This window comes from Aplidium turbinatum, chromosome 15, assembly GCF_918807975.1.
Source record: "Aplidium turbinatum chromosome 15, kaAplTurb1.1, whole genome shotgun sequence".
Taxonomy (NCBI): domain Eukaryota; kingdom Metazoa; phylum Chordata; class Ascidiacea; order Aplousobranchia; family Polyclinidae; genus Aplidium; species Aplidium turbinatum.
The window spans coordinates 7,768,689-7,793,641 of record NC_137486.1 but is presented as its reverse complement, the minus strand read 5'-3'; the positions used below and the strand labels follow the sequence as shown (position 1 = coordinate 7,793,641).

At 38.5% G+C, this 24,953-nt stretch overlaps 2 protein-coding genes across 2 annotated transcripts in view; one reads left to right on the top strand and one right to left on the bottom strand.

The window, feature by feature from the left end:
- LOC145784862 (disintegrin and metalloproteinase domain-containing protein 10-like) lies at positions 1 to 23,750 on the top strand. The gene is made up of 17 exons (XM_082596700.1): positions 1 to 119; positions 5,321 to 5,477; positions 10,417 to 10,538; positions 11,175 to 11,370; positions 12,204 to 12,288; positions 12,748 to 12,990; positions 13,192 to 13,375; positions 13,760 to 13,923; positions 14,313 to 14,487; positions 15,358 to 15,511; positions 16,028 to 16,126; positions 17,265 to 17,358; positions 17,662 to 17,776; positions 17,981 to 18,085; positions 18,453 to 18,568; positions 19,420 to 19,546; positions 20,110 to 23,750. The coding sequence occupies exons 1-17, from the start codon at positions 71 to 73 to the stop codon at positions 20,190 to 20,192; spliced, it is 2,268 nt and encodes a 755-aa protein (XP_082452826.1). The 5' UTR covers positions 1 to 70; the 3' UTR covers positions 20,193 to 23,750.
- The window catches only part of LOC145784863 (biotin--protein ligase-like), a 28,891-nt gene continuing 15,233 nt past the window's right edge, over positions 11,296 to 24,953 (bottom strand). The window contains exons 6-8 of the transcript XR_014291062.1: positions 12,116 to 12,334; positions 11,862 to 12,002; positions 11,296 to 11,337 (exon numbers count right to left, since the gene is read on the bottom strand). The gene's annotated coding sequence lies outside the window, so the exon portion shown is untranslated. The remainder of the gene's footprint in view (positions 11,338 to 11,861; positions 12,003 to 12,115; positions 12,335 to 24,953) is intronic.

Here is a 24,953-nt window from a genome sequence, read left to right as displayed (position 1 = left end):
AGAACTGGGTTCATACTTCTTACGCTACTTCTACTTGTATTTTACTGATATTGTTATTCCATTTGCAAGAATGACGCAACTGAATCATTTTTTATTGAAACTATGTTTGTTTTTTCTCGGTAAGTTTCTTGTTCTTTGTGTAAAGTTTGGCAATTGTTTCAGCTTAACAATATTATACTTGCTAAACTTTCTCCAAATTACTCCAAATCCTGCCTGTTAAATTTAAATTATAGGATGTTACGGTTTACCGTATTGTACGGTACTGTGTAATAAATTTGTAGTTTGCCACATTTTGTTAGACGTTTATTTGATGATATGTTAATTCAATCCTTTTTACAAACTTATATATCAGTGGTTCCCAAAGTATGGGTCGCGACCCAAACATGGGTCGCGAAGGGTCAGAAAATGGGTCGTGCAGAGACGATCTAAATCTGCCAAAATAGGACTGTTGTAAATTAATTTATAAAGAAACTTTTTTTTTCTTCTATTGAGTTGTTTTAATCTTAACATCGACAGTATTATTGCATCTTACACTTTTATTTGGCTTCTCTTCTATCAATCAATTATGGCCAACAGTTTTACCGGCATTCAAGTCACTTCCTTCAACAAATCACGTTAAACGTAGATTATTCTCTAAGTTGACAATTTAAGATTTCTGAACTATTTTTTTAATTTGAAGTTAATTTTTATCTGCGACCCTGGTTGCAGGGAAGCCGCTACGTAGGCTGTGTTATAAAATGTTGTCAAACGAATACTTAAAGAAAAACAAGAAGAGACATCCGACATGTGCAAAAAAATGAGCGTAGGCTATTTTTAAGCACCAAGAAGAGGCACTGAAGCCAAGCCGGTTTGACTCTCCAACGAATCCAGCACTTTTACTTACCCTCTGAGCAAGACGAGCTACAGTACACCACTCTACAACTGGTTGTCTGTGTCTTGTTTATAGCAGGCATTTAAATAATCGGGAATCCCAGCGTCAAATGTCTGTCTCGCTAAAAGGAAATCCTTTACCATATTATACTGCAAACCCAACGTACCTTGGAGTAAAACTTGACCGGCAGTTGGCCTACAGACCCCACATCGAGTCACTCCGTGCCAAGGTTACCTCGAGAAATAACCTCTTGAGAAGCCTTGCAGGAACAGGATAGGGAGCCCGAGCATCAACCTTGGGTACAAGTGCACTAGCCTTGGTCTACAGCTCAACCGAATATGCCACAGCTGTGTGGAACCGTAGCAGAAACACAAAAAGATGGATGTATGCATTAATGACACCTTGCGCATCATCACTGGCTGTCTCCGCCCCACACCTACTGCTTATCTACCAACTTTGGCTGGCATTGCTCTTGCTCATGTCCGTAGGGAAGATGCCTCTCACAAACTGGCTTTGCATGCAAGACTCGATCCTCAACACCTTCTCCACAGTCACTCCCGAAGATATGGACCAGTCAGACTTCAATGCCTGTCATCAAGGCGCCCATTTCATCGATATGCTACACAGCTTGTGGATAAGAACTTCAGCTGCATGGAGACATGGTCCCAGGAATTGAACGAGCTGCCACATATCCCTCCCCAGTTTTCAGTTATACCAGCACTCTCCATCCCTCCTGGAGCATACCTCTCAAGAAAGGCATGGGTCACATTGAACAGGATCAGATGTGACGTTGGCTGCACTGGAGCTAATCTGTTTAGGTGGGGGTTGCACAATACGCCGATATGTGTCTGCGGAGCGGTAGAACAAACAATGCAATACATACTCCACGAATGTCCCATCTTACGGCCTCCAAGTGAAAACATCGGTACCGTATTTGACAACCGGACCCAACTACCGTATCATGGCTGCACGATGAGGCATTGCCAATCTAAGCTACTACAAGTCAAACGAGAGAAGAGAAGAAGAAGAAGAAGAAGAAGCAGGCAAACATTGCAAAAACAGTATAGACTGCTGAAATTGTTTATACAGATTTTCTGCGTCTTGGGTCGCAAGATGTTCACCAAACTCATATTTGGGTCGCGCTCAAAAAAGTTTGGGAACCACTGTTATATATCATATATCCTATTTTGAACAGAAATTGATATATTTGTTTATAACGTTTATGCGATGTAAAAGTGTTATTATTGCTGAAAAGTATAGGCTAGCTAGCTTATATGTGAAGAGTATTTAGTTCATAAATACATAATACAAAATCCTAGAATAAACTTAAAGAATTGTACATTCATGTGAGGCTGTGCGGTGTGCGCAAATCATGCTTCTACAATGTAGCCTATAATTGTATTCAGTAGTACTTTTATGATATCATTTTTATGCTGGTATTCCTGTAGATCAGTGGTTCTTAAACTGGGAAGCACACCCTCCTTGGGGGGCATGTGAAGCTTACAAAGGGGGCGCAAGAAATTGAAAAACTCTGCATGAATTATGACTAAACAGGAACACGTTTCACAACTACGCTGGACAGTCGATTGTTGAAGATGAAACTTTGTGTTACAGTGGCATAGTGTTTGTAGAGCGTGTTGTTGTCACATCTCACATTCTTCGTGATGTTTTAGACGTTGCTAAATGTTCCTGCAACATCTTAACTCTCGTAACACAATGGTTTTCTGGCACAGCAGCCTCAAGCTCTAATTGTAATAACAATGGCAACGACTGACTGACAAGTGACAGCGGCTGGAAGTGCAGCAGTATCCCAAACTCCACAACAGTACCATGCATAAACTTTTTTTAACATTGATTTAATTAGGTTTATTTTTAATTAATTAATTTATTCTATTGACATATAATGAGTGGAAAAAAGAGAAAGTATGACAAACATTATCTGAATTTTGACCTTAAAAATGCCATAGTACATAAGTAAAAGACCAAGTTGTACCACAATGCTTCATATGTTTTCAAAATCTGAGCAACGCCGCTTTGAGACCAACTCGTTTGCATCGTCATCTTGAAAAAAAAACTAACACCTTGCACCAAAATAAATCTTTAGCTTTTTTCCAATGCAAGAAAAACTCTTTTAAAAAATGAAAATTGTAAGTAGCGAGTGCTTTTGCCAATCGTCGTTGGTGGAAGTTATAGAAGCGTCTTTCGGAAATGATAGCTTGAGAGAAGAAACCCCACAGACAATTTACAAGAGGAATTCTTGGAGCTAACATGAAATTCTACTGAAATGGACGACTCTGTAGCAATGCCACTAACTGAGTTCTGGGTGAAACATGTACAGACATTTACAAAAGTGTTGGTGCTGTGGCTATTTGCACATTTCTTCCATCTTCATCCACTTACTTGTGCGAAAATGTTTTTTCTACTCTTGTGAACATATAGACAAAATCTAGACACCAACTTGACTGTGAAGCCGATCTGAGATGAGCATTTTCTGCTACTAATCCTCAAATTAAACATTTAGTATCCAAAAAACGTCTTTCGCAATATTGCAACTTACCTGGAAACGAATTGCTGTTGTGCTTAATGTTTTTTTGATTTTGAAACAAGGTGGGGCGCGAATTTTGTTAGAGTTGTAAAAGGGAGGCATGTCTCAAAAAGTTTAAAAACCACTGCTTTAGATTAAGGAAGCCTATGCTATTAATTATGGTAATCACATATATAATATTGTAAATTTGTTATTTGATAAAGTGTATGTTTAAAAATGCATGTACAATAGCTAGGGATGGCCAAAGTAGAATTTCGAATCCTTAAGATTCGAATCCATCCAGAATCAAATCTAAAAACCGCTTTTTTATCGATTATTTGGATTCGGAAATAATACGGAGAAAGAAAAAAAAAATTTATAAAAAAATGCTCCGCCGATTTGCAAACCGCCTGCAAGTCACGTGCGTCGTGCATGGCAAATCGTTTCTGCATGTGATTAACAGAGGTCCCTTACGAGTGTGTATGCGTGTGTGTTGTTTTGAGAGAACAAAGGCAAGAAGAAGAAAACATGTGCCAAAAATCTCCGAACGATTACCAAGTGCGAAGGTCATTTGCGCAAAAGTTTATTCGAGTCTTGCAGAGTTATCGCAGTTGTTTATCAGTAAGTACAATAGTAACAGACTTGAGACTGTTAGCATGGCGCCCCAAGAGAGACAGAAAAATTCGGAAGTGTGGGAACATTTTAGTGCACCTGAATTCATCCAAATGAACACACCGCTTGTGGATGGTGGAAAGGCAACAAAGCAGACTTCCTACTTTTGCACAATTTAGCTGCAAAATACTTGGCCATTCCAGCAACATCAGCTTCTTCGGAACGATTGTTTTCAGGCGCTGGGCTGACTGTTAGAAAACTCAGAACAAGGCTGACCTGACAGGGCAGCATCTGGAGGAGATAAACGTTCTACATTGCAATTTATCACTGTTGTGAACGATTGAGAACTTGTTAAAATGATGGCTTTGTAAAGCTTCTTTTTCATGCCGTAAATGTGTATTTTCCAGTGATGTATGCGTATACAAAAAATATTGATGCGTAAACGCAAACGTTCGAAAAGCCATACGTCGTGGCGTATGCGTCAACGTAACTTGTAAAAAAAGTTGGCGACAGCGTGCCGCATACATTAGCGTAAACTCATTTTGTTGGCTAGGTGCCAAACATTCACGCGGTATACTCGAATCACTCAAATCAAACAAATATATATTATTTTGAATTTCCACAAAGAAACACAAGCATCTGAAAGTGTTCATCTGACATTTTGCTGCGTTTTGGTTTCAATATGTCTTTGCCCATTGAAAACATTCTTTCAACTGCAGCGCTGGAAAGTATCTTGCCGTGTTGTAGCAAAAAAAAGACATTAAAAAGTATACGTTGACGCTATACGCTAAAAAACTGCGAAAACTTTATGGCGTAACCTCAAGCGACAACTATCCAAAAAAATGTGGCCGTTAGCGCAAACAAAAAGTCTACGCCGCAAGTCTACGGCGTAGAATTTGCGGCGTATGCCATATACGTACATCTCTGGTATTTTCTCAATAAAAAGAAAAGGTTAAAAATTTACGTCAAGGATTCTAGAATAAGATTCGAAATTTTAGATCTGAAAATAAATTCTAGAATAGGCAATTATTCTACTTTGGGCATCTTTAACAATAGCCTAGTTTTTCAATCTTCAATTTTTTACATTCTTTTTGTTACTTAGTATGTATTATTTCCTATGATGCCACACGATGTTAGAAGTGGCAGACTGGCAGCTAACATTAAAGTTGCTTGCCACTTTTAAAAAGTTTTCGCTGACAAAATTCCTATATGCTCTCCATCAGATTTATAGTTTAAATCATCAGGCTATTGAAGTATGAATACCAAACAGTTTTTTGTGGACCATCTTTCTATTTAAAGTTTTGTTGTTGCAGTGTGCTCAACTCAAGGGATGAATACTCGTGTTTCTTATTTTGAACACTTGTCTTACAATGTCCGCAACCTACAACAACAGCATGAACGATCTCGTCGTTCTGTGGCAAAGTCCACTACTGCATCACCCATCACATTACAGTTTGAGTCTCATGGGAGGTATGTTGTTTTGCATTACAAGTAAATATATAGTTTTATAGCTGAAATCATCAAGGTAAAAAGCGTTATCAGTTAAGTCAGTGGTTCTCAAACTTTTTTTTGTTGCGACGCCTCTGGAAAAGTTTTCTGGACTTGCGACGCACCAGCAAATAAAAGTTAATGAGGAAAATTATTATTAAAGTTTTGTTTGTTGATACAACAAAAAGCAATGCATATTATTTAATGTGACGTGTGCCCTTGTTTGTTTTTACAAAGTTCATTAAATCTTGGGAGAATTTTTGAAATTGCCACCCGCATTTTTCTTTCACTGTTTATTGGTGATCGAAATTTGCTTTTTATCACCACCAAGGCAGAAAATCCTGCTTCACATAAATATGACGTGACATATGGGATAATAATTCGTAGTGCTTTCTTCACCAAAGCTGGATAATCGCCATTCATTGAAATCCAGAAATTTGCCGGATTTCCTGAATTAAACATCCTTTTCAAGGAATTGTCACAAGAAAGGTCAATGTAGGCTTCTTTTTCTTGTGCAGTAAAAGACAGTGGAGTAGGTTGGACGAAAGGATCACGAATCCATTCATAGTTTGATAAATTTTTCGCAAAGTATTTTGCAAATTTCGACTCGAGCTTGGACAAATGTTGCCCAAACATGCTTCACAAATTTAAAGGCAGCGTCATACTTTTCTTTCAAGCAAATTGGACAAGAAAGTGAAGTATCGAGAGCTTCCAGACAGGTTTGCTATATCTTCCTTCCACAATAGCAGCTTTTTAACGAATGCTGCAATTTTATCTGAAATGTCATTTTTATTTGGCCTTTGCATAGAAATGTTCAGTTTGGCGAAGATATCACACAAGTAAAGTAAGCCAATTTCAATAAGAAATTGTTCTGAGCTAAACAATCTGCAAGTGGATTATTTTCTTGCTGCAAAAAAGCCTGAAGTTCATCCACCAATTCGTAGAAGCGTTCAAAGAATTTTCTAAGCGAAAGCCACCTGGATGAAAATTAAAAGAGCAAACTCTGATGCGCTGCATTCATTTCTCCACAAAGTTTTTTGAAAACTCTTGACTTCAGTGGGCGTGTTATAATGAAGTTAACAACTTTGATGACAACTGAAACTGCTAATCAAAGGATTAACCTCATCTTTATAAGATAAACTGAATTCAGTCTACGAAACAAAACTCTTCTGCGACGCCCTTGGAAAATTGAAACGACGCACCAGGGCGTCGCGACGCACAGTTTGAGAACTACTGAGTTAAGTTGTTAGAACATGTTTTGATAGGTTTTTGAGTGAATTCACAGTAACCTATAAAAGGCCAGTCCCAGTGTTTACTAAGAGTTCTGGTCTTTCTTTTTGTGGGAATGGTAATGATGAGAACTGGAGCTTACTGCTTTTGCCATCTCTTTTTCAGGCCATGCAATCCAAACCAGTAGATTGTTGGTCGGTAGTACAGTTCATGTGTGTTTTATTTATTCACTTGTAATCTATTTTCAAAAGCTGTTAAACGCCCACTACTTTTTAAACCACTACAAAAAGATGAATAAGTGTTACACTGCCTATTACAAACCATTCTGACATTGTTGCTTTCTAGTTCGGAATGTACCCAATAATTTAAAAAAAAAATTGAAAAAATCCCCCGTTAAGGGATCGGACTCACCGAAACGAGCCATTCCGTGCTGAGAAAGCCTTTGGTAGGTTTTTCCTGGCAGTTTCGCATACAGTACTTGTGTTGTACAGGCTTAGAACCGCTGATGCAAGGCTGGTTACCAAGATTGGCAGAGTAAAGCTTCCGTAGTTTTTGAAGTGTTGTTGTCTGTGAATTATTCCATCCACTAGGTGCCACTGAATGGAGAGCAGTCCTGAAAATGCGTTGCTCAAGCACACAGCCTGAAAGCCGTACCAGCGAACCTGCAACACTTGATCTTAAGTTGGGCACTTAACCACTGAGGTAAAGGGACAGGGGCGTTTTTACATTGTTGCAGTTCACTTACATATTCTTGCTGAAATCTATCTCACGTGATTTTTTCTTACGTTCTTTTGATTTTGACCTCCTTATAGCGTCATTTTAACATCCTCTTCCTTTTCATTTGACATCGTATTGATTTTTGTCAGTTCAACTTTAAAAGGTTGTTCAAACATCGAAAATAGCTGTGGTCCATGATATGGTTACTGGTTAGGTTGCCAACCTAGGTTGCCAACCTTGAAATCTTTTTTGTTATGGACAAATTTCACTAATGTGCAACACACTGCTGATCAGCCACTTTTTTAATGTTACAGAGTGAAAAGTAGATTCAATATCGCTTAACAACATTTTGGGCTATTGCAAGCACTTTTTCTTATAATAAAATCCCGCATTATATTCAACCGCCATCTCCGCTTGAAGCAGATTGTGCATCAACATGGGTTGTTTCACATTATTTTCCTTTTGTTTCTCATAAAAAGAAAGATCATTTATATTAGTTGATTTTGATGATGTTTTCCCACTATTTTCATATCATGTGTTTTATTACTTTAAAATTTAGCCAAAGCTTTGCTGCAAATTACTGTAGTTGTGAGCTTATTAACTTACATGAATGTTCAACTAGTTTCTAATTTGAAGTTATAAACTCTTGAAGGTTTAACAGATTCAGTTTTCAATAATAGAAAGTTTGATCCGTCTGTTTGTATTGCTTTGTAATGGAGTTTGCTGTATGTACTAGCAAATATTTAAGTTTCAAGCCTACCAGGTAATAAAATTATGTGATAAGTCAGCATTCCAATGAGTGGAAAAGGTGGAAAAGTCGTAGGTGGTTTCCCAGCCAGTAAAATCCGTCATTTTTACATTACAATGTAAAAATGACGGATTTTCCTGTTTGGGTTAAAATAGAACAGTTTTATGTGAGTGTTTATTTAGTTGGTAAGGTACACCTTTGTAGCTTGCACCCTCATCACACTCGAGTTTTACTTGCTGGGATCATTAGTGGTGCATTGCATATCTATGTTGACTTGAGCGAGAATTGAACTTCCAACTTTATGGGAGTTGTAGACGTTCTTAACCACTCGGCCACGTCTCAAAACAATGAAGGTATTGTTAACTGCAGTCTCATTCCATTCAATGCAAGGGGTGATAGCCAGGATACCTACATGGGTTTTTCCGAGTACGCAGAGACGCATGAATCTACAATGTAACTCCAAGCGAGGAACCTCATGACTAGGATTTTGCCCAGCAAGTTGTAACTATCGCACTTACGAAATGAGACTGCAGTTAATAACAGAAAGAAAAACAGAGAGACAAACGAAAAACAAATGAAATCACATCAGGGCAGACGCAACTGTATATTTATAATACATTGTACTTGTAGATGATTAAGTTATGTTCGCACGGAATTACAAACCTCATTGGAGGAAGATGAAATGACGTTTAAATGACGACTAAAATAAACTTCTGCTTTTCAGCCCATCTCATTCTCGTTTCATTATTATATTATAATTTATATATGTCGAACTATGTTTCATTTCAAAAGAAATTTTGTCGCTAAACTATCATTAAAAATGCGGTAGCTGCCAGTTGCAACATGTCACATCATAATGCGCCAATAAACAATAAAAACTATGGTAATTATAATATATTGTGATGTTTCTATCGTCCGTAAACGATCGCCGCTTGTTAGTTACTAGGCTAAGATAAGTGTTTGATTAGCACGACCACAAGAACACCTCACAACAATGACAATATAGAACCGATAAAATACTAAAACAATTAATACCGGTATACAAAGTAAACTGGTGGTTATTCTGTTGGTTGTCATTCCATTGACTGCGTCATTTTCTAAGGCTGTGTTATTCTTCCGCTGTCACTGTAGTACCTCTTGTAGTCTTGTTTGTGTGACGAGTCCTGTGAATACTGCCTACGTTTTACTGATACATTTGACGTCATAGTTATTTTAAGCATCATGTGGCGTCCGATTGTGGCAGTTTCTACTGATTATGCGTCATCTTTGCCACCACACGGACAGCAAATCAGCCTTTGTTTACTTTGAACGTTGAATCAACGTAACAAGGAGAAAACAGGCGCTTTTTCCAACCAGAAAAATTGTTCCTTAAAACACCTATTAAACGTTGTTAACCCTGAAAGGCAGTGCATGTAGAACCAATTTTTGCCGGCTGAGTCCTTTTTATGTCGTTTCTACATTACAATGTCTGACGTTGAAACAAGGTAAAAGGAAGAATGTTGTTCATCTCCAGCCACCAATGTAGTCCTTTTTGCATTGATTCAACAATTGCTGACAATCGAATCAATGTAAACAAGCACTGAATTGTTTGCTGGCCGAGATGATTCTCACATGTACTTCATACCACCCTGCTCCATTGTTTCTGCCAAGGTGGAAAAACCCACACAAATTAGAGCTTTGTAGTTAACATTACATTACAGCTTGTTGTGCTTTGTTCACCTTGTGTTTTATTGGAGTAAAAAAAATCTTATGACCATGTTCTTTTCCAACATTCCCAGCCACTTTGAAAAAGCCATTTGGCAATTTTTTTGCAACGATAACAAAAACTTCCTGTACATACCCAAAGAGTTTTCTTACTGTGCAGGAAATCAAATTGTGACCCCCCAGAGTTTAAAGTGGGCGCTGTACCACCAATGTTGGTAAACAGTACCTTAGAAAATGTGTTGTGTTTACTTAAAATGTGGCCATAATGTATTCTGTTGGTACAGCAGATTGAGAACTGAAAACTTCTTTATGTTGTGCATTTAGATTAACCTTGCACCCATGATATATAACTTACGTTTTCGTTTTTCACATGCATACAGTGTATTGTGCTGCAAAAACTGTTTTGAAGTACCATTTTCATGCTAAGTGGACATAAGTACCAATACAGCAATATTGTTTCACGATCCAACACGCTATGACGTTTTGTTTTGAATGTCAACTTTTATTATTTCTTTTTTTTAGAAATTTTGACATACGGCTCGTTCCTGACAAGACCGTGTTTCATGAAAACTTGGTGATAGAAGGACCGAAGGGCGATCATCTTGATTCGAGCATTGCCCATGTGTACCATGGCTCATTGTATGGTAAGGTGATCAGACTGTTTCAGAGACACTCATTGTTTTTCGATAGCCTACTTGAGATGGCAGTGAAGACTACTTACTGGCCAACCTTAGCTTCTCGCTAGCTGCGTGACAGTACTGCTTGTTCTACAGAATAATCTTATCTGACTTTATCAACTGTTGTTCAGGAAAAATGATCTATCCATCGTTGGTTTTCAAACTGTCCTTCAAATTTGTAAATGTTACCCGACATCAAGTTATTTTACGTTATTCAGATGTTGATGTTGTATCTTGTGGCGCTGATAAGTTCAATTTATGCTGATAATCCCAGCTAGTGAAATGCGTCTTATCTGTCCGTTGTAATTTGTAGACGTTGAAAACAAATGGAAATATGTCAGAGTTTGCTAGCTATGTAAACGTTAAAACGGTTAAATTCACTCACAAACAATTCAACTTGTATTTGATGTCACAGACTCCAACCCATCCAGCAAAAGTTGCTATTTTTGCATCGTTTCAACGTCATAAAGTGTCGAGACAATGAAAAATTGGTTTGAAAAAAAAGCGATTTTGTGCCAAACAAAGAAACAAGTGTATCTATACAAATATTTTTCTTATCATTGAGTATTTTTATATCTAGTTGTATTTCTACCCGTTTATCAGGCAAGAAAGGCAGCATGGTCCACGGTAGCATCATAAATGGAATATTTCGAGGAGTGATTGACGATCCTAAGAGAGGAAAATACTACGTCGAGGAAAACACACTCTTTTTTGGCGGCAGTCAAGGCCAATCACCTTTGGGCGGGTACAGTGGTCACTCCGTCATCTATCACGAAAGTACAGTGATGTTTCCGAAAAAGTGAGTGCACAAAAAGTGACTCGCATTTCTGAACTATTTCAAGCATGTCTCAATGCAACTAAAACGTGCAGTTGTTGCTATATTAATTACGCCAAGATTGACGCAAAGTGCAAGCAAATTTCGTTAGATTTAAAAAATAGAGGTATCTTTGGTGAAAAAAGTGATTTTAAAGGCCTCATCATCGTTTGCCACCGGTAATTACTTTATTTCATTGTATGTTGTGTTGTGCATCACTTTCCCAGTTTTGTGGCGTGCTTGACCAGCTTATGTTTGACGTTTTGTGTCATTGTTTCGACACAATGTCTGGAAATGAGTACTTTGTGGTTTCACTCGTGTACCCAGCCAGGACCCGTTTGCAGACGTCAAATCAATGTGAAAAAACGTCTGATTTGGTGACTGGGAGTTTTTTTTACGAAAGATGCCCAAGAAAAAAACAGCTCTCATATTCTTTTGAAAGCTTTCGCTTTAGTGAACCATCGGTTCATAATTACCCGTGACGTAGATTGAGCAGTGAAGTTGCGTGGTGTTGATCGTCCTATGATTGGTTCGCTTTCCTTGATACTCAGCATTGAGAAAGTTAACTCTCTTTCAACTAAACGGTGTCCACATGCCTCTGTTTCTTTGGTCTCCCTCTGCGAGTGTAATAAAGCTTAACATTATAACAACATAAACATGTAACAGTACTCACAAAATAAAAAAAGACCACTTGTTTTCAAATATGGTAATCATTCTCAAAAAAACAAACCTGTATTGAATTGATTTAACATCGTTTCGACGTTGAATCTATGCAAATGCGCGAGTTTCTAACCGTCTGCGTTACTTCATTGTTTCAGGTACCAGTCACGTGATCACTGCGGTGCTTCCAATCGTGACGTCAGGGATCGAATGCTCAAGTTTCAAAACTCATCAATCGAACAGGTTCGCGGAGCTTGCATATCAGTCTCTTTTTACATTGATTCAACGTCTGCAGCAGAAAGGGACGGATTAGCAAATTGAGTAAAAGTCAATCTTGTACTTCGATTATACAACGTTGCGATGCGTCTTATCGATGATAAAGTGGTAGTAGATTTTTTCAGCTCTAAAGTGGTTCGTATTGATTTAAAGACCAAGTCTATCTTTTTCACTCACTGCTTGTTTTGGATTTTGTGTTGCTCAGTAACTTTCACTGTGTGCAATGTGGCTATGCTTGATGCGTTACATATCAGTATCAACTTTTTTGAGATGATGTGTATCGTAATTTTTGTTTCCAAAAGTTTAATCACCACCAAACGTTAAAACATTGTTGTTTTGCAATATTTCTATTAAAAGCATTTACAAATCAACTTTTGTTTTTGAATCTTGAACAATTTTTCAAGTCAAATAATATTTTCCTCACAGCAAATGCAAAGGGGCACACCACGGATTCGCAAGAAGCGGGCACTGAGCACTTCCCTGACCACCTGCTTGCTCTACATTCAGACAGACCATGTTCTCTACGATGAGTTCCGCTCTTCAGAAGTCATCATCAGCAAGATAGCTGAGCATGTGAAAGCTGTCAATCAAATCTATTCGAAAACCGAGTTCAATACGGCCGCCGGTGACCCGATACGAAATATCAATTTCAAAGTGGGAAGGATTCGGGTAATTTGTCACTTTCATGAAGTATCACTGAGGCTGTGTCACTTATCTTTTGAAGATGTTGAAGCAACGTGAACTTACTACGTTAAAAATATCAGTCCCAGTTGAAAAAAGTTATTCCCAAATTTTTTCCCTTTTGCTTTATAACAAGACCGATTCTCGTGTCTGCCTTTTTAACGTTACAATTTCCTTATCTTGCATTAGGTTAATGACTCTGATAGCGCATCAGACAACATGAATCCATTCCGAAGCAGGAACATTGGTGTTGAGAGGTTCCTGGACATTGCATCCATGGCTAACCACGACTCATTCTGCCTGGCCTACGTCTTCACCAATCGAGACTTCGATGATGGGGTCCTGGGACTGGCCTGGGTAGCATCACCATCAGGTGTTTTTTTTAACTTAGACAAAAAATCAATCGTTTTACATATTATCGACATCTGTAAACGCTAAATTAATGTAAAAAGCGGCCGGTTTGTTAGCAATAAAGAGTCAACATCTTATTTTCGGTCCAATGTGTATTGTGTACTTGGCTTTAAGTCATGATATGAGACATTGATTTTATCGGCACAGCCACACAGTCGAGTGTATTTTCGTTCTAAGTTTTAGCTTATCTTGCACTAGGCACAGCAAAAATAAAGCATTTCTTGTTTATTATCCACAGTTTATGCAGTTGTATATCCATATAGGCTACTTCGTCAAAATCACGGTACCGCAACAACTACCAAGTAAAACAAACAATGCCCAAACAACGCTATTTTACCGTTCTCAGGCGCCAGCGGAGGAATATGCGAGAGATACAAAGTGTATTCAGACGGAACAGCGAAGTCACTTAACACTGGAATCATTACGTTCAAGAACTACGGAACCATTCAGCCAGCAAGGGTCACTCATATCACTTTCGCTCATGAACTCGGCCACAATTTTGGATCTGCTGTAAGCACAACCAACTAAAGGTTCTTTTTTTGATTAATTCAACGTCTGTAGTCGTTGAATCAATGAAAAAAGAACCTTTTTTTGCCAGTTTGGCGATAAGCTCATAAATTTATGTAGCAAGTGGAGTGGAACCAATTCAACGCTTTTGAATACCGTCCATACGTCACATCACATTATAGCGTCATGTATAATATTTGATTGTTCTTTTTACGGCCACTGTTGCTATGACAATAGTCGTTGTTTTCCACGGCATGCCCCACTTTAATGTATATGAAAGTTTCAAGCGTTTTCGATAGATATTACGTCCCAGACAGCAAATCTTGCGTTTTTTGACGTTGATCTGCTGTCTGATATGGTCGGTTTCAACTTGATTCTTTTACATTCCCCAGCACGACACCGGCGAAGGGTGCACGCCCGGAGAGGACGGTAGGAGTGACCTCGGCAACTACATCATGTACGCTCGGGCCACGACAGGCAACCGACCAAACAACAACGATTTCTCTGACTGCAGCAGACTGAGCATGAGCAAGGTCCTAGAAAGCAAGAAAGACTCTTGCTTCATAGGTAAGTAGCAACAATCATCAATGATATCAGTTTCCAAAGCTGCTACTTTCTAGTCGCTGCCGTTGTAATGTTCTATTGTCATTAGACTTCCCGCATACAATAGCAGACCTTTTAAGTGAGAAACGACCTTTCAGTCATGAACAGAGTAAATGTATTTAGGCAAATTTTATATGGTCTAACCCTGGTCTAATTCTAAAGCCCTTACCACTTCTGAGGGTAGCTTTTTTGTTGTCGTGGTGGTACCTTGCCCAGTTCTTATGTTGTTAAAGATGTTCTTTACATTGTGTAAAACTATCGAAAACGTGTTATTATTCTGACTTGTACTTTATTTATGTTTTTTTTTTATTTATGGGTGCCTGTTGCATGCAAAGCTCACTGAATCCCGATATGTGGTTGTTGACAAGGAAGCCGGTGTTGTGAGCTCAAAAATGCTCAACTAATTGTTGAGAGATGCTCATCGAGATGAGTTCTTCTCAGATGTCAGTTTGGCAATATAATTTACTTAGCAAGCGTTCAAACTGAGCTTTGGATGAAGGGCCCGCACATCAGCGAGTGCCAATTCAGAAAACATTGCTTGCTGAGTTTTCTTGTCCAGTTGCGTTGACTGAGTTCTTTTGCACTCGGTTGAGAACTGCTCATTTGAGGGAGAGACGTAGAGGACTTTTCACTTTTTGTTCACAAAGAAGTATCTTGTCCTCACAACCAAACCCAGACAGCAAAAACCGTCATTTTTACATTGATTCAACGCAGACGTTGAATCAATCTAAAAATGACAGTTTTGCTGTATGGGAACTTTCTGTCGATATTGTTCAAATGTTGAAGTTGCGTCAAAATGCTCAAAATTGGCAAAATACTTCTTCCCAATCACAGAGTCTGACCAACCGATATGCGGCAACCAAATAGTCGATGAAGGTGAGGATTGCGACTGTGGCTTCGGGGACGAATGCACCGACTCATGTTGCACCCCGGCCGACAGAGAGAACGGAGACAGGGCCTGCAAGCTGCGGCCCGGGGCGATCTGCAGGTATTTATGCGTTGCACCGTACGTTAATATCAAAACAAAATGCCAAACTAAAACAAACTATTTAAATGAAGTAAACTTTAATCGAGTTTTGTGCCGGTGCGTGTAGAGTTTGTCGTTAATTTTTCGATTAACATATTTGCGATCGTGTCTAGTCGGCCTTACAACAAAACTTGGGGTATGAATGGAAAGACCCTTACCCAAGACCTTGATCTTCCTGTCTTGCTACGACGAGGCAGCGTGCTTAAGTGAGAGTCGGACTGGCGACCTTGAATACCCATTACCCAATCATAGAGCAGTTTCCAAATATGTACATGGAAATACATGTTGAAAATGGATCTTTCTTATTTGCTTATCTAGGCTACGTAAAGACCTGAATTGTTTAGGATGCTTTATCGTAGCAGTGGCACCTCCGAATAAGTTTAACTATTTTTACTTTGCTATGCTGTTTCATCAGTCAATTCCTAAACAACTTTCTTCCTAAGAAAGTGTTTCTATTAATCCATGTTTTTGTTGCAGCATCACGCAAGGCAACTGCTGCTTCCGAAACTGCACTCGAAAGCCAGACACTTTCGTCTGCTCAAAGAAAACCGACTGCCAGATGGCACAAACTTGCGAATATCCTTTTCTTGATAAATAAATTCTGTTTACCCTAAAAATAATGTCAATTGACAAGCGCAGACGCGCTAAGGAACATGGCTCGTATGTATAAGAAGTTTTGTTAAAAGTTTAACTTGAAGTTTTTAGGGTTAAAATAATCAAGTCAGTATTACGGTATGATAGATAGCTTTTTGCAATTGTTATTGTGCGAAGCTTCTGCATAAAGTTAACTTTAAAGCTTTGGTAGAGATTTCGCTTTTTTGAACCATAGACAAGCAAAACATCATTAAATTTGTGTGTAACTAATACATTATGTTAAACCAGCTAAGGTTATTTTGTTTTGCTTGTCTATGGTTCAAAATTTTACTTAGTACTGCAAATTTCAGCTAGATTAAATGCAGTTTCTCACTTTTTCTCTGCAACAAAAAATTAACCTCATTGTGACTGATCGCCAAGTCAATACTAACTTGTAAAAGGTGGTGACTGAGCTGTCACCTTAACGTCACGTAAACGTCAAGCAATAAGACACACATGATTGGTTTTCTGCTCATAACCAGACAACAAAGCAACCGTTGATTTGCTGTCGGGATAGCTTCGTATCACAGGCTAGGGGTCAACTTTTCCCACAGGCTCGTTTTCATTACTTTGGAACAAAATTGATTTGCAGATATTAAAGTGACATGTCATATGATGACCGTGGCCTTGTAATCCCAGAGTCTCATGTTCTATTCCCGCCATCAAATGTCTCTGTTTTCGCGTTCTTTCATCGTCGCTATTCGTTGAAACGATGTGAAAAAGACTACTTAACTTGCACGGTTAAGTTAATTCTACTTGTTTTTATGGATTTGCGATTTTTTGCATTTGGTTTATTGGTATTAATAGAAACAGATTAATTTAAGAAACTTATACTTTCAACTGAGAGCCATGCTTTTTAATAATCCTTGACAGAGTCAAGTGCTATGTTGCGACGCATAAAGCAAGGCTCGATACAAACCGCTGACAAACTATGGTTAACCATTCCCTCTGCATTTCAATGATGTACGGCGTCGTAGTTCAGCAGCTGGATTTATTGTATGGCAATCTTTTTTATTAAAAAAACTAATGGTTGTGCGCTCAATCGTTGTGGCCATAACTTCCTTGACCATTGCGTTTCCACTTCGTCAACCAAGACAGCCGTTTGTCCTGAACCTGAGCAAGCCCCCGATGGTGAAACGCTGTGCAGGGAGGGCACTCAAACGTGTTCTGAAGGGGTGAGTGTAACGAGAATGGGTCGCTACTTTACGTTCATTCAGACGTTGAATCAATGTAAAAAAGGGACTGATTTTTTTCGCTAAGAAAATACTCGGCGACATATTTCATTCCTGTCTTTGTGGTTATTATTTTCTGGTCTTGCATGTGGCTTTTTTGTTCGTGTTGAAACACAAACATTCAAGGCTTTAAAATGTGTAACTGTGTCTCAATGGAAGATGTTTTTTTTTGGTCATGACTCATGTTGATCTTATTACATTTTATTTCCTCCTTATTGTAGTCACGTTTGCTCTTCCTCTTCACAGGAGTGCAGTGGTACAATCTGCCAGTCTCACCCATCACTGGAGGATTGTGAATGCAAAATCCCTGAAGGGAGTACGGATCGATCCATCTTGTGTCACACTTGCTGCCAGAGGAAAGGTAAAGGAATGTACATTGTACATATATTCCGCATTTTCTTTGAAACAATGCAGTGATTACCGGAAGATATACGGCATTCGAAATAGTTGATCATTTCTAAAAGACAACTCCCAGACAGCAATTCAACCGTCTTTGTGTTGTATTAATGTAAAAAAAAAACGGTTGATTTCCTGTGTTGGATGATATTTTGACCTTCTTTTCCAGGGCAACCCAATACTTGCCGAAGCACCGGCGATGCATCCTTCCAGGACGATTTCAACAACACGGTCATTTTCCTTCACCCAGGTTCAGCATGTGATGACTTCAATGGTGAGTCGTTCGCAGTCCAAGTCGTCGTCAACGCTTTTGTGACGTGTGGTAGCGTAATGTTTCAGCAATCTAATGTTGGTTGAAGTCATACCAAGACAAATTGTTGAAATTTTAATACCAGATGTCGGTTTTTGGTACTAGTTTCTTATTTTTTTTACTTTTATCCTTAGTGGTCGCGGACTGTTCCGTCAGCATTTCAAAGCCTCCGCAAGTACACGAAACTGACGGATAAAGCTTCTAAAGAAACTTCTATAATAAATTTTTTTTTCAACAAAGTTGCTAAACATATCATTCGTCTTTAACCGCAAGTAACTTAAAAACAACGGTTCTGATCCACAAAGCCTCAACCGTCGACCATACGTTGCAGGTTACTGTGATATATTCTCAAACTGCCGGTTCGTAGACGCGGATGGTCCTTTGTCCAGGCTGAAGCAAGCCATCTTCAACCCAGAGTTGTACAGCACGATTAGGAGATGGATTATTGTAAGTTGTACGCATAAGTACCCAGGCGACAAATCAATGTGAAAAGGAACTGATTTGCCGTGTGGGAAACCTGTTTTGTGTACTTTTTCATTTTTTTTAATGCTGTGAAAATGAAGTGACATTCTTTTTAAGTATTATCAGTTTTCTGCCTTTTTCTAAACCAACCTCGCAAACAATATTAAACTGAGTCTATGTCTCACGATTTTGTGACAATCACTAAAAATTCATCACCCGAGAAAGACACCGATCCATAATAAATCCAATTTAAAATTCAGTTAAAGTGACGTCACATTCTCCCTGAGGAACTTTGCATCATTGCTTTGTCAGCTCGTCTGCTGATACAAAAGGGCCCTCTCAAATCGATAGCTTGCGCTCCATGACTTAGGGCATTGTTACGTAATAAAGCGTAAGGTAATATTGGTTTTGATTGATGTGGACTCCTTTCAATTTTTTTTTTCTAAATCAACATAAAATTGGATCTAACTTGACACAAATACAAGAACTGAGCACATGTTGGCAATACGTTGAAAGCAAAACGCAATTTGGCTGCATAATGTGAAGCAAATCAACTTGAAAATGAAGTAACGCTTGATTTGGTCAGGGGAAAAATCCGTCCCAAAATCAGATCCCACGACACACCAGGTTGAATATAATTAAGTTAAAGAAAATTGCAAAGGATCGAGAGTTATCGAGAAACCGATAGTCGGAAGCGAGTGGGGCGACAAATTATTTTATTCAGATTGACTGTTTTTTAACCATTTTGGTCTTAAGATAACCATAACTAAAAGCATTTGGCTTCTATCTAGTGACCTGCATAGTTGTCGCCTTTACTTTAAGTCTTGTACCCACAGGATTACTGGTGGGCTGTTGCTCTCATGGCGTTGGCCCTAGTGCTTCTCATGGCTGGCTTCATCAAGATATGCAGTGTCCATACGCCAAGCAGCAACCCTAATATGCCAAAACACAGACAGCTACCAGGTAATACTACATTAATTAACATTACTGTTACATTGTCACACTTGCAAACGTGGTTTAGTCCACTGTGGATGAATCTGTAACATCAACAGCTTGTTGATATTTTCTCATTAACGCGTTAAAGTAAAATAAATGTTATGATGGACGACAACATAATAATTTTTAAAACGGACATAAAAATAGGTAAAAAAGATTTATTGTTGAACATGGCTTAAATTTGAAAAAGCTGAAGAAAATCACACATGGAACGGTGTTTTCTGTGGCTGACAAAACCAAGTTGCTTCATTAACCAAGTTTTTACGTATGAGCATGACGTGACGATCACGCTACGAACTTGAAGCGCACTCAAAACCGACAGATGTGACTTGAGTGCAGTAGATCGTAACTCAAGTCTTTAAAGTGACTTTTTTCATTGATACAACGTCCTAATTAACCCAATGCTAACCCAGACAGAAAAATCCGTCATTTTTACATTGATTCAACGTCTGCAAACGTTGAATCAATGTAAAAATGACGGATTTTGCTGTTTGGGAAGTGACGAAAACGATTCTCTTTAAACCTCACAGGCGCAAACACTCTGAGAAGACGCAGTCGAGCGAATCATAACCAGCAAGTGAACAGACGTCAGTACGAGATGGCGCAGCGGTAAACCTCAACTGAGCTTCCAACGCTACGCAACGTATCTTACGACTTGCGTAAGGGCGTTTGCAACCTTCGAACGTTTTGCAACGTAACGTCATCCTAAAACTGACAACTATACTCCAAGGAACTGCATCTTATTATTATTGTAACTGTCTCCGCCGAGGAACTGCATCTACAATTTATATCAATCGTGTTTTATCAAGCTTCACTGACTTGGAAAGTATTTTTTTTGAGGTGTTGAGAATCAACATATATTTGTTATTAATTCAATTCTGTAGTGAACGGTACTTGGGTTTCCCTGATACAATGCCTCCACTTTTGCTTTTTTTATTTCATTGACAAGGCGTATTGATCAAATAGAGGTTGTCTATGGGGATCTGCACTTATAGACATAGACACGTACTTTTGAAAAATGAAATTTTCTTCAACATTTTGTTGAACGTTGCTATATCATCTTCAATGTGACTGTCATAGTGTAGAGCACGAGGTCAATTTTCTGCGGAAGAAAGCAATTTTTAGTGAGATTTCAAATGTATCAAGGTTTATCCAGCCAGTAAAAGTCGTTATTTTTACATCATTTGAACGTCGTACGACTTTAAAATGATGTAAAAAAAGACAACTTTTGTCGGCTGGGACAGAGGCACCCTGCCAATGCATGTCCAGAGCAAGTCCTATATTGTTAAATAGTACGGCTGTTGCAGTTATATCATGACACCTCTACTTTAAAATGATGAAATTTGATCGTGCTTTCTATATTATCGTATTCGTTGCATTATGTTTCTTTTTATTTTATCCGCTTGCTTGCGTAATGCCTTGCTACGATATGTAATTGACACCAGGCATCGAATTGTTATACTTTTACATCTACAAGCTGTTGTTGACGTTCTACATGCAAAAGAACAATGAGCTAGCCGCAATTGAAAGATATTATTTTTCACTGCTTAGATCAATAGGTTTCAAGCGTTTGTTATTGTTTCTGTCTTGTTAACCTAATCAAGAAATTAATTTCGCTCTCAGCAACCACGTTCGGCTCAGAAAATGTGCGTTTTTTTAGTCTGTCCGTGTCCCACTGCAACATATCTATCTCGGCTGGCACTTTTTACTCTTGATAAATACCAATACAATATATTTCCTACAGCCCATCTTGTCAGTTTTTACGAAAGACTTCCACTGTTTTGTGTGACAATCTTGAAGACCGGCGCACAGCAGCCACTGTCATTGTCATTCAAATGGGGGATTGATGGCGTTCTGTTCAAGTAAACAAATGACAGAAGTGGGATTGAACGTTATTTTAATATGAGGTCTCACCACTTTGATGTTGTTTGTCTGATTTTATTATAATTTTAAATAGAGTTTCGAATGACCTTGTATTGTTACGAGCTTTGTGATGGTGAATAAAGTTGTAAGCTATAAAATTGACAGTTTTCCAATACTCAAACTTTGAATAAATATTTTGCTTGTTATATTTTGTCATTGTACGAGGAAAGACTTTCATCATGTGATAATAATAATTGATCTGTGTCATATCACGTTTCTGTTTTGAGTTTGTTTTATCTTTGTTGCTCTTGCATTCCCGTTACACACCGTGCCCCAACGAAACACTTATATTTCATGGACACTTCCAGACAGCAAAGCAACCGTTATTTACATTGATTCAACGTCTGCAGGCGTTGAATCAATGTAAAAAAGTGGTTGCTTTGCTGTCTGGGTTCGCATTCAACTGGGGCCAGAACCGGCGCAGCGTTTGGACATCAGCAAATGTCTTTTTAAAAGTAGTGTTTTTTCAAATACTTTTGCATTCACTCTCACAGTCTCGCACTTTGTCATCTGCTGGTATGTTCTGTTCTCGGCATTTGAGCACTCTTTATCAAGGTCTATATGAAAACGAACAAAAGTTGCATTTCATATCCTATCGTTCATATCTTGGGTCTACCATTTCATTAAGGTTTTGGCATAGATTTTTACGGCCGGATGCCCTTGCTGCCGCCAACCTTCTCCATTTACCCGGGCTTGGGACGGCAACCAGCTGGTCGGTGGGGGTCCACGACCCAGGTTGGTAGGCTGGGTTTATGTGATTGTGCTGATGGTTGACAGTTAATATTCCGTTATTTTTCTTATATTACAGCAATTTTTAACTTGATTTAGTAGCCATATTACATTTTAACGACAAACCAGCTTGAAAATAGGCTAATTTTTGTCTTAGCCAAGCTTATGCTTCGTGGTTGAAGATGTAGATTAAGTGAACGAGATGGCCAAACTTCATGTCCATCTTTACTACTTCAGGCATATCAAGTGTCCTGTTGAAAGCACAGCCTCGTGCCTTCACTACCCAGACAGCTACTCAAATTTGATTGATTTGCTGTCGGGGTTAGTGTCGAACCAATGCTATTCTACATGATGGGAGGCATCTCATGACCCTATTTCTTACTTTAGCACCCCCATAAACAGTTCTGGATTGTGTAGCACCCCCTATCTATGGTTAACACCCGACTAATGCGATGCATGGTGTCATAACGTTAATTCATGTTATAACAGTTATCTATAGTCTATACTGCCTTGTGTTTAGCACTTTTAAGCGTCCCTTAAAGTCGATTCCATCACCTCTGGTTTAGAAACGCTGCAATAGGGCCACTAAACCGCATGAATGCTTTTTGTGGAGACTTGTTAATGATCACACTTTTTTGTACTACGTAGTATTGGATTGGTTAATGATCAATATAATGCTTAATTAAAACCTCTTAGAAAGCATCTCACATCGCCATAGGCTATTTTCATACAGTAAAGTTGAAATTTTCAAATAACAACAGGTTATCATTGCTTAGACATCAAAGGCCATCTTTTTTACATTGATGGATCTATGTAAATTGTTGAATGTAAAAATGATGAATTTTGCCGTCTGGTTGACCATTGGTGATACAATGTCCATTTTGACCGACATTTCGTATTTTTCACTCTTGATATGTTATTGTTTTGTCGCTGATATCCTTGCAACCTGTCAAATCACACAATGGTGAACATTTAGACACTTTCAACTAATAATCGGTTCTTTTTTACATTAAATTAACGTCTACGGACATTGAATCAATGTGCACAAGGACTGATTTATTGGTCACGTTATCACCCGCCCCAGACAGCAAATCAACCGTTTTTTACATTTTTAAAAACGATTGATTTGCTGTCTGGGATACTTCCACAAAGTAAGCACGCAATTTCATTTTAGTGCCGCACCAAAGTTTGTAAATGAAATTGTTGCATGTTTTCAAAGTGTGGTCAACATATTCTCCACCTCATTGATTTACTAGTTTATCTTGTAGGAAATTTTGTATTTTTAAAGGCTTTGGCGAAAGTCGGTGAGTTTGTGTAAAAAATGACTTCAGTTTTCTATCCTGTACTTATCTACCACGTTTATTGAATAAACAATTTGGTTGAAAATGATCTGGCAAGAAAGTTCTGGAAGGGGGACCAGGGCATGTCATGAAGTAAACACGGACAAGTAATAATATTATTGTGGTTTATTTATTGCGGTTCTGTAGCTACTGAAGATTTTAAGCGGCTGAACCTCCTTTGTCATATTTACGCAGTGACAACTTAATTCCGGAGACTTACCCTCACCAGGGTTTCCAAACGGGTTTTTAATTTTCGGCCCACATTAAAGCAATGATCCTCACCACTTTTAACGGAAGCAAACTAGCGCCATTTTGAAGTCTCCGGTATGACTCCACTGGTGCACTGACGTAGGCTAACTGACCGGTTTAATTTAGTGAGGTTAGAGGTCGCATCATATGACGAATACAATATCAGGTATAATGCACATATTCCTTGCAAAATGGCTTTGGTGGCATCAAAGTCCTAGCAGCATGCTTTTGAAAACATCAATTTTGCTCAAATTTTTACAATTGATTAAATCATAATCTATTTGCCTTCGTCTTTGCGTGGCTTAGTTTCAGAAGTAGATATAAAGATATTTTTTCCATAGTAGCATTACTCCAGGGGGTTGCAAAGCAAGTAGTAGCATAGGCTACAAGGCTAAGTCGCTGGATGTTAAAGGACTTCAAACTACAATGCTTTTACATCATCCGAGAGACCATCATTTTCAAATGTCAAAAACAAATAACCTACTTAAATCAATGCACTTCAAAAAAATCCAACCTGGCAACTCTGCTTGTGATGACGGAACATGAGGGATAGCAGAGATGTTCACAGGATCCAGATCCTGCAGGGTCTGGATAGAATCTTGATTTTTTTTTCAAAAGATTAAGGACTGTGTAATAAAGTTGCCAGGAAGCAGAGATGCTCACAGAATCATTGAAAATTGGCAGGATCTGTTCAATTTCCAAAACCATTGAATCAGAATGTGGAAAAGGTAGATGCGAACATCTCTGCGGGATGGCACGCACTACGGAGGACAAGAGGCCACATTAGAGCAAGAACATCCCAATCATGATGATGGGATTCCAAATATTATAGAATAATTACAGACAACAACACTTTCAAAGAGATCCACAAGTTAAATATTACTCGATTTTTAATTTTTATCTTTGTGGTACGAAAACAACTTAAAAAGTTCAAATTGCACCGAATTTCATCTTATCGGGCTGACACAGGATACTACATAAGCTGTAGATTTTTGTTGGAATGCAAAAAAACTATGTTGCGAAAACCATATAACTTATGGAAACAAGTCAAACAAAACAAAGGTGGCAACGCCACAATGATTAAAGATTTGCATATGATAAAAGTGTAGGCCTAGGCCTAATTCTAAGGCAGA

Excerpts from the sequence above, each read along its gene's own strand:
- LOC145784862 (XM_082596700.1), top strand. The coding sequence starts at position 71 with ATGACGCAACTGAATCATTTTTTATTGAAACTATGTTTGTTTTTTCTC. Across the intron at positions 12,289-12,747 it reads AAAACTCATCAATCGAACAG|CAAATGCAAAGGGGCACACC; the intron begins GTTCGCGGAGCT and ends TTTTCCTCACAG. Across the intron at positions 18,086-18,452 it reads AGCATGTGATGACTTCAATG|GTTACTGTGATATATTCTCA; the intron begins GTGAGTCGTTCG and ends CATACGTTGCAG.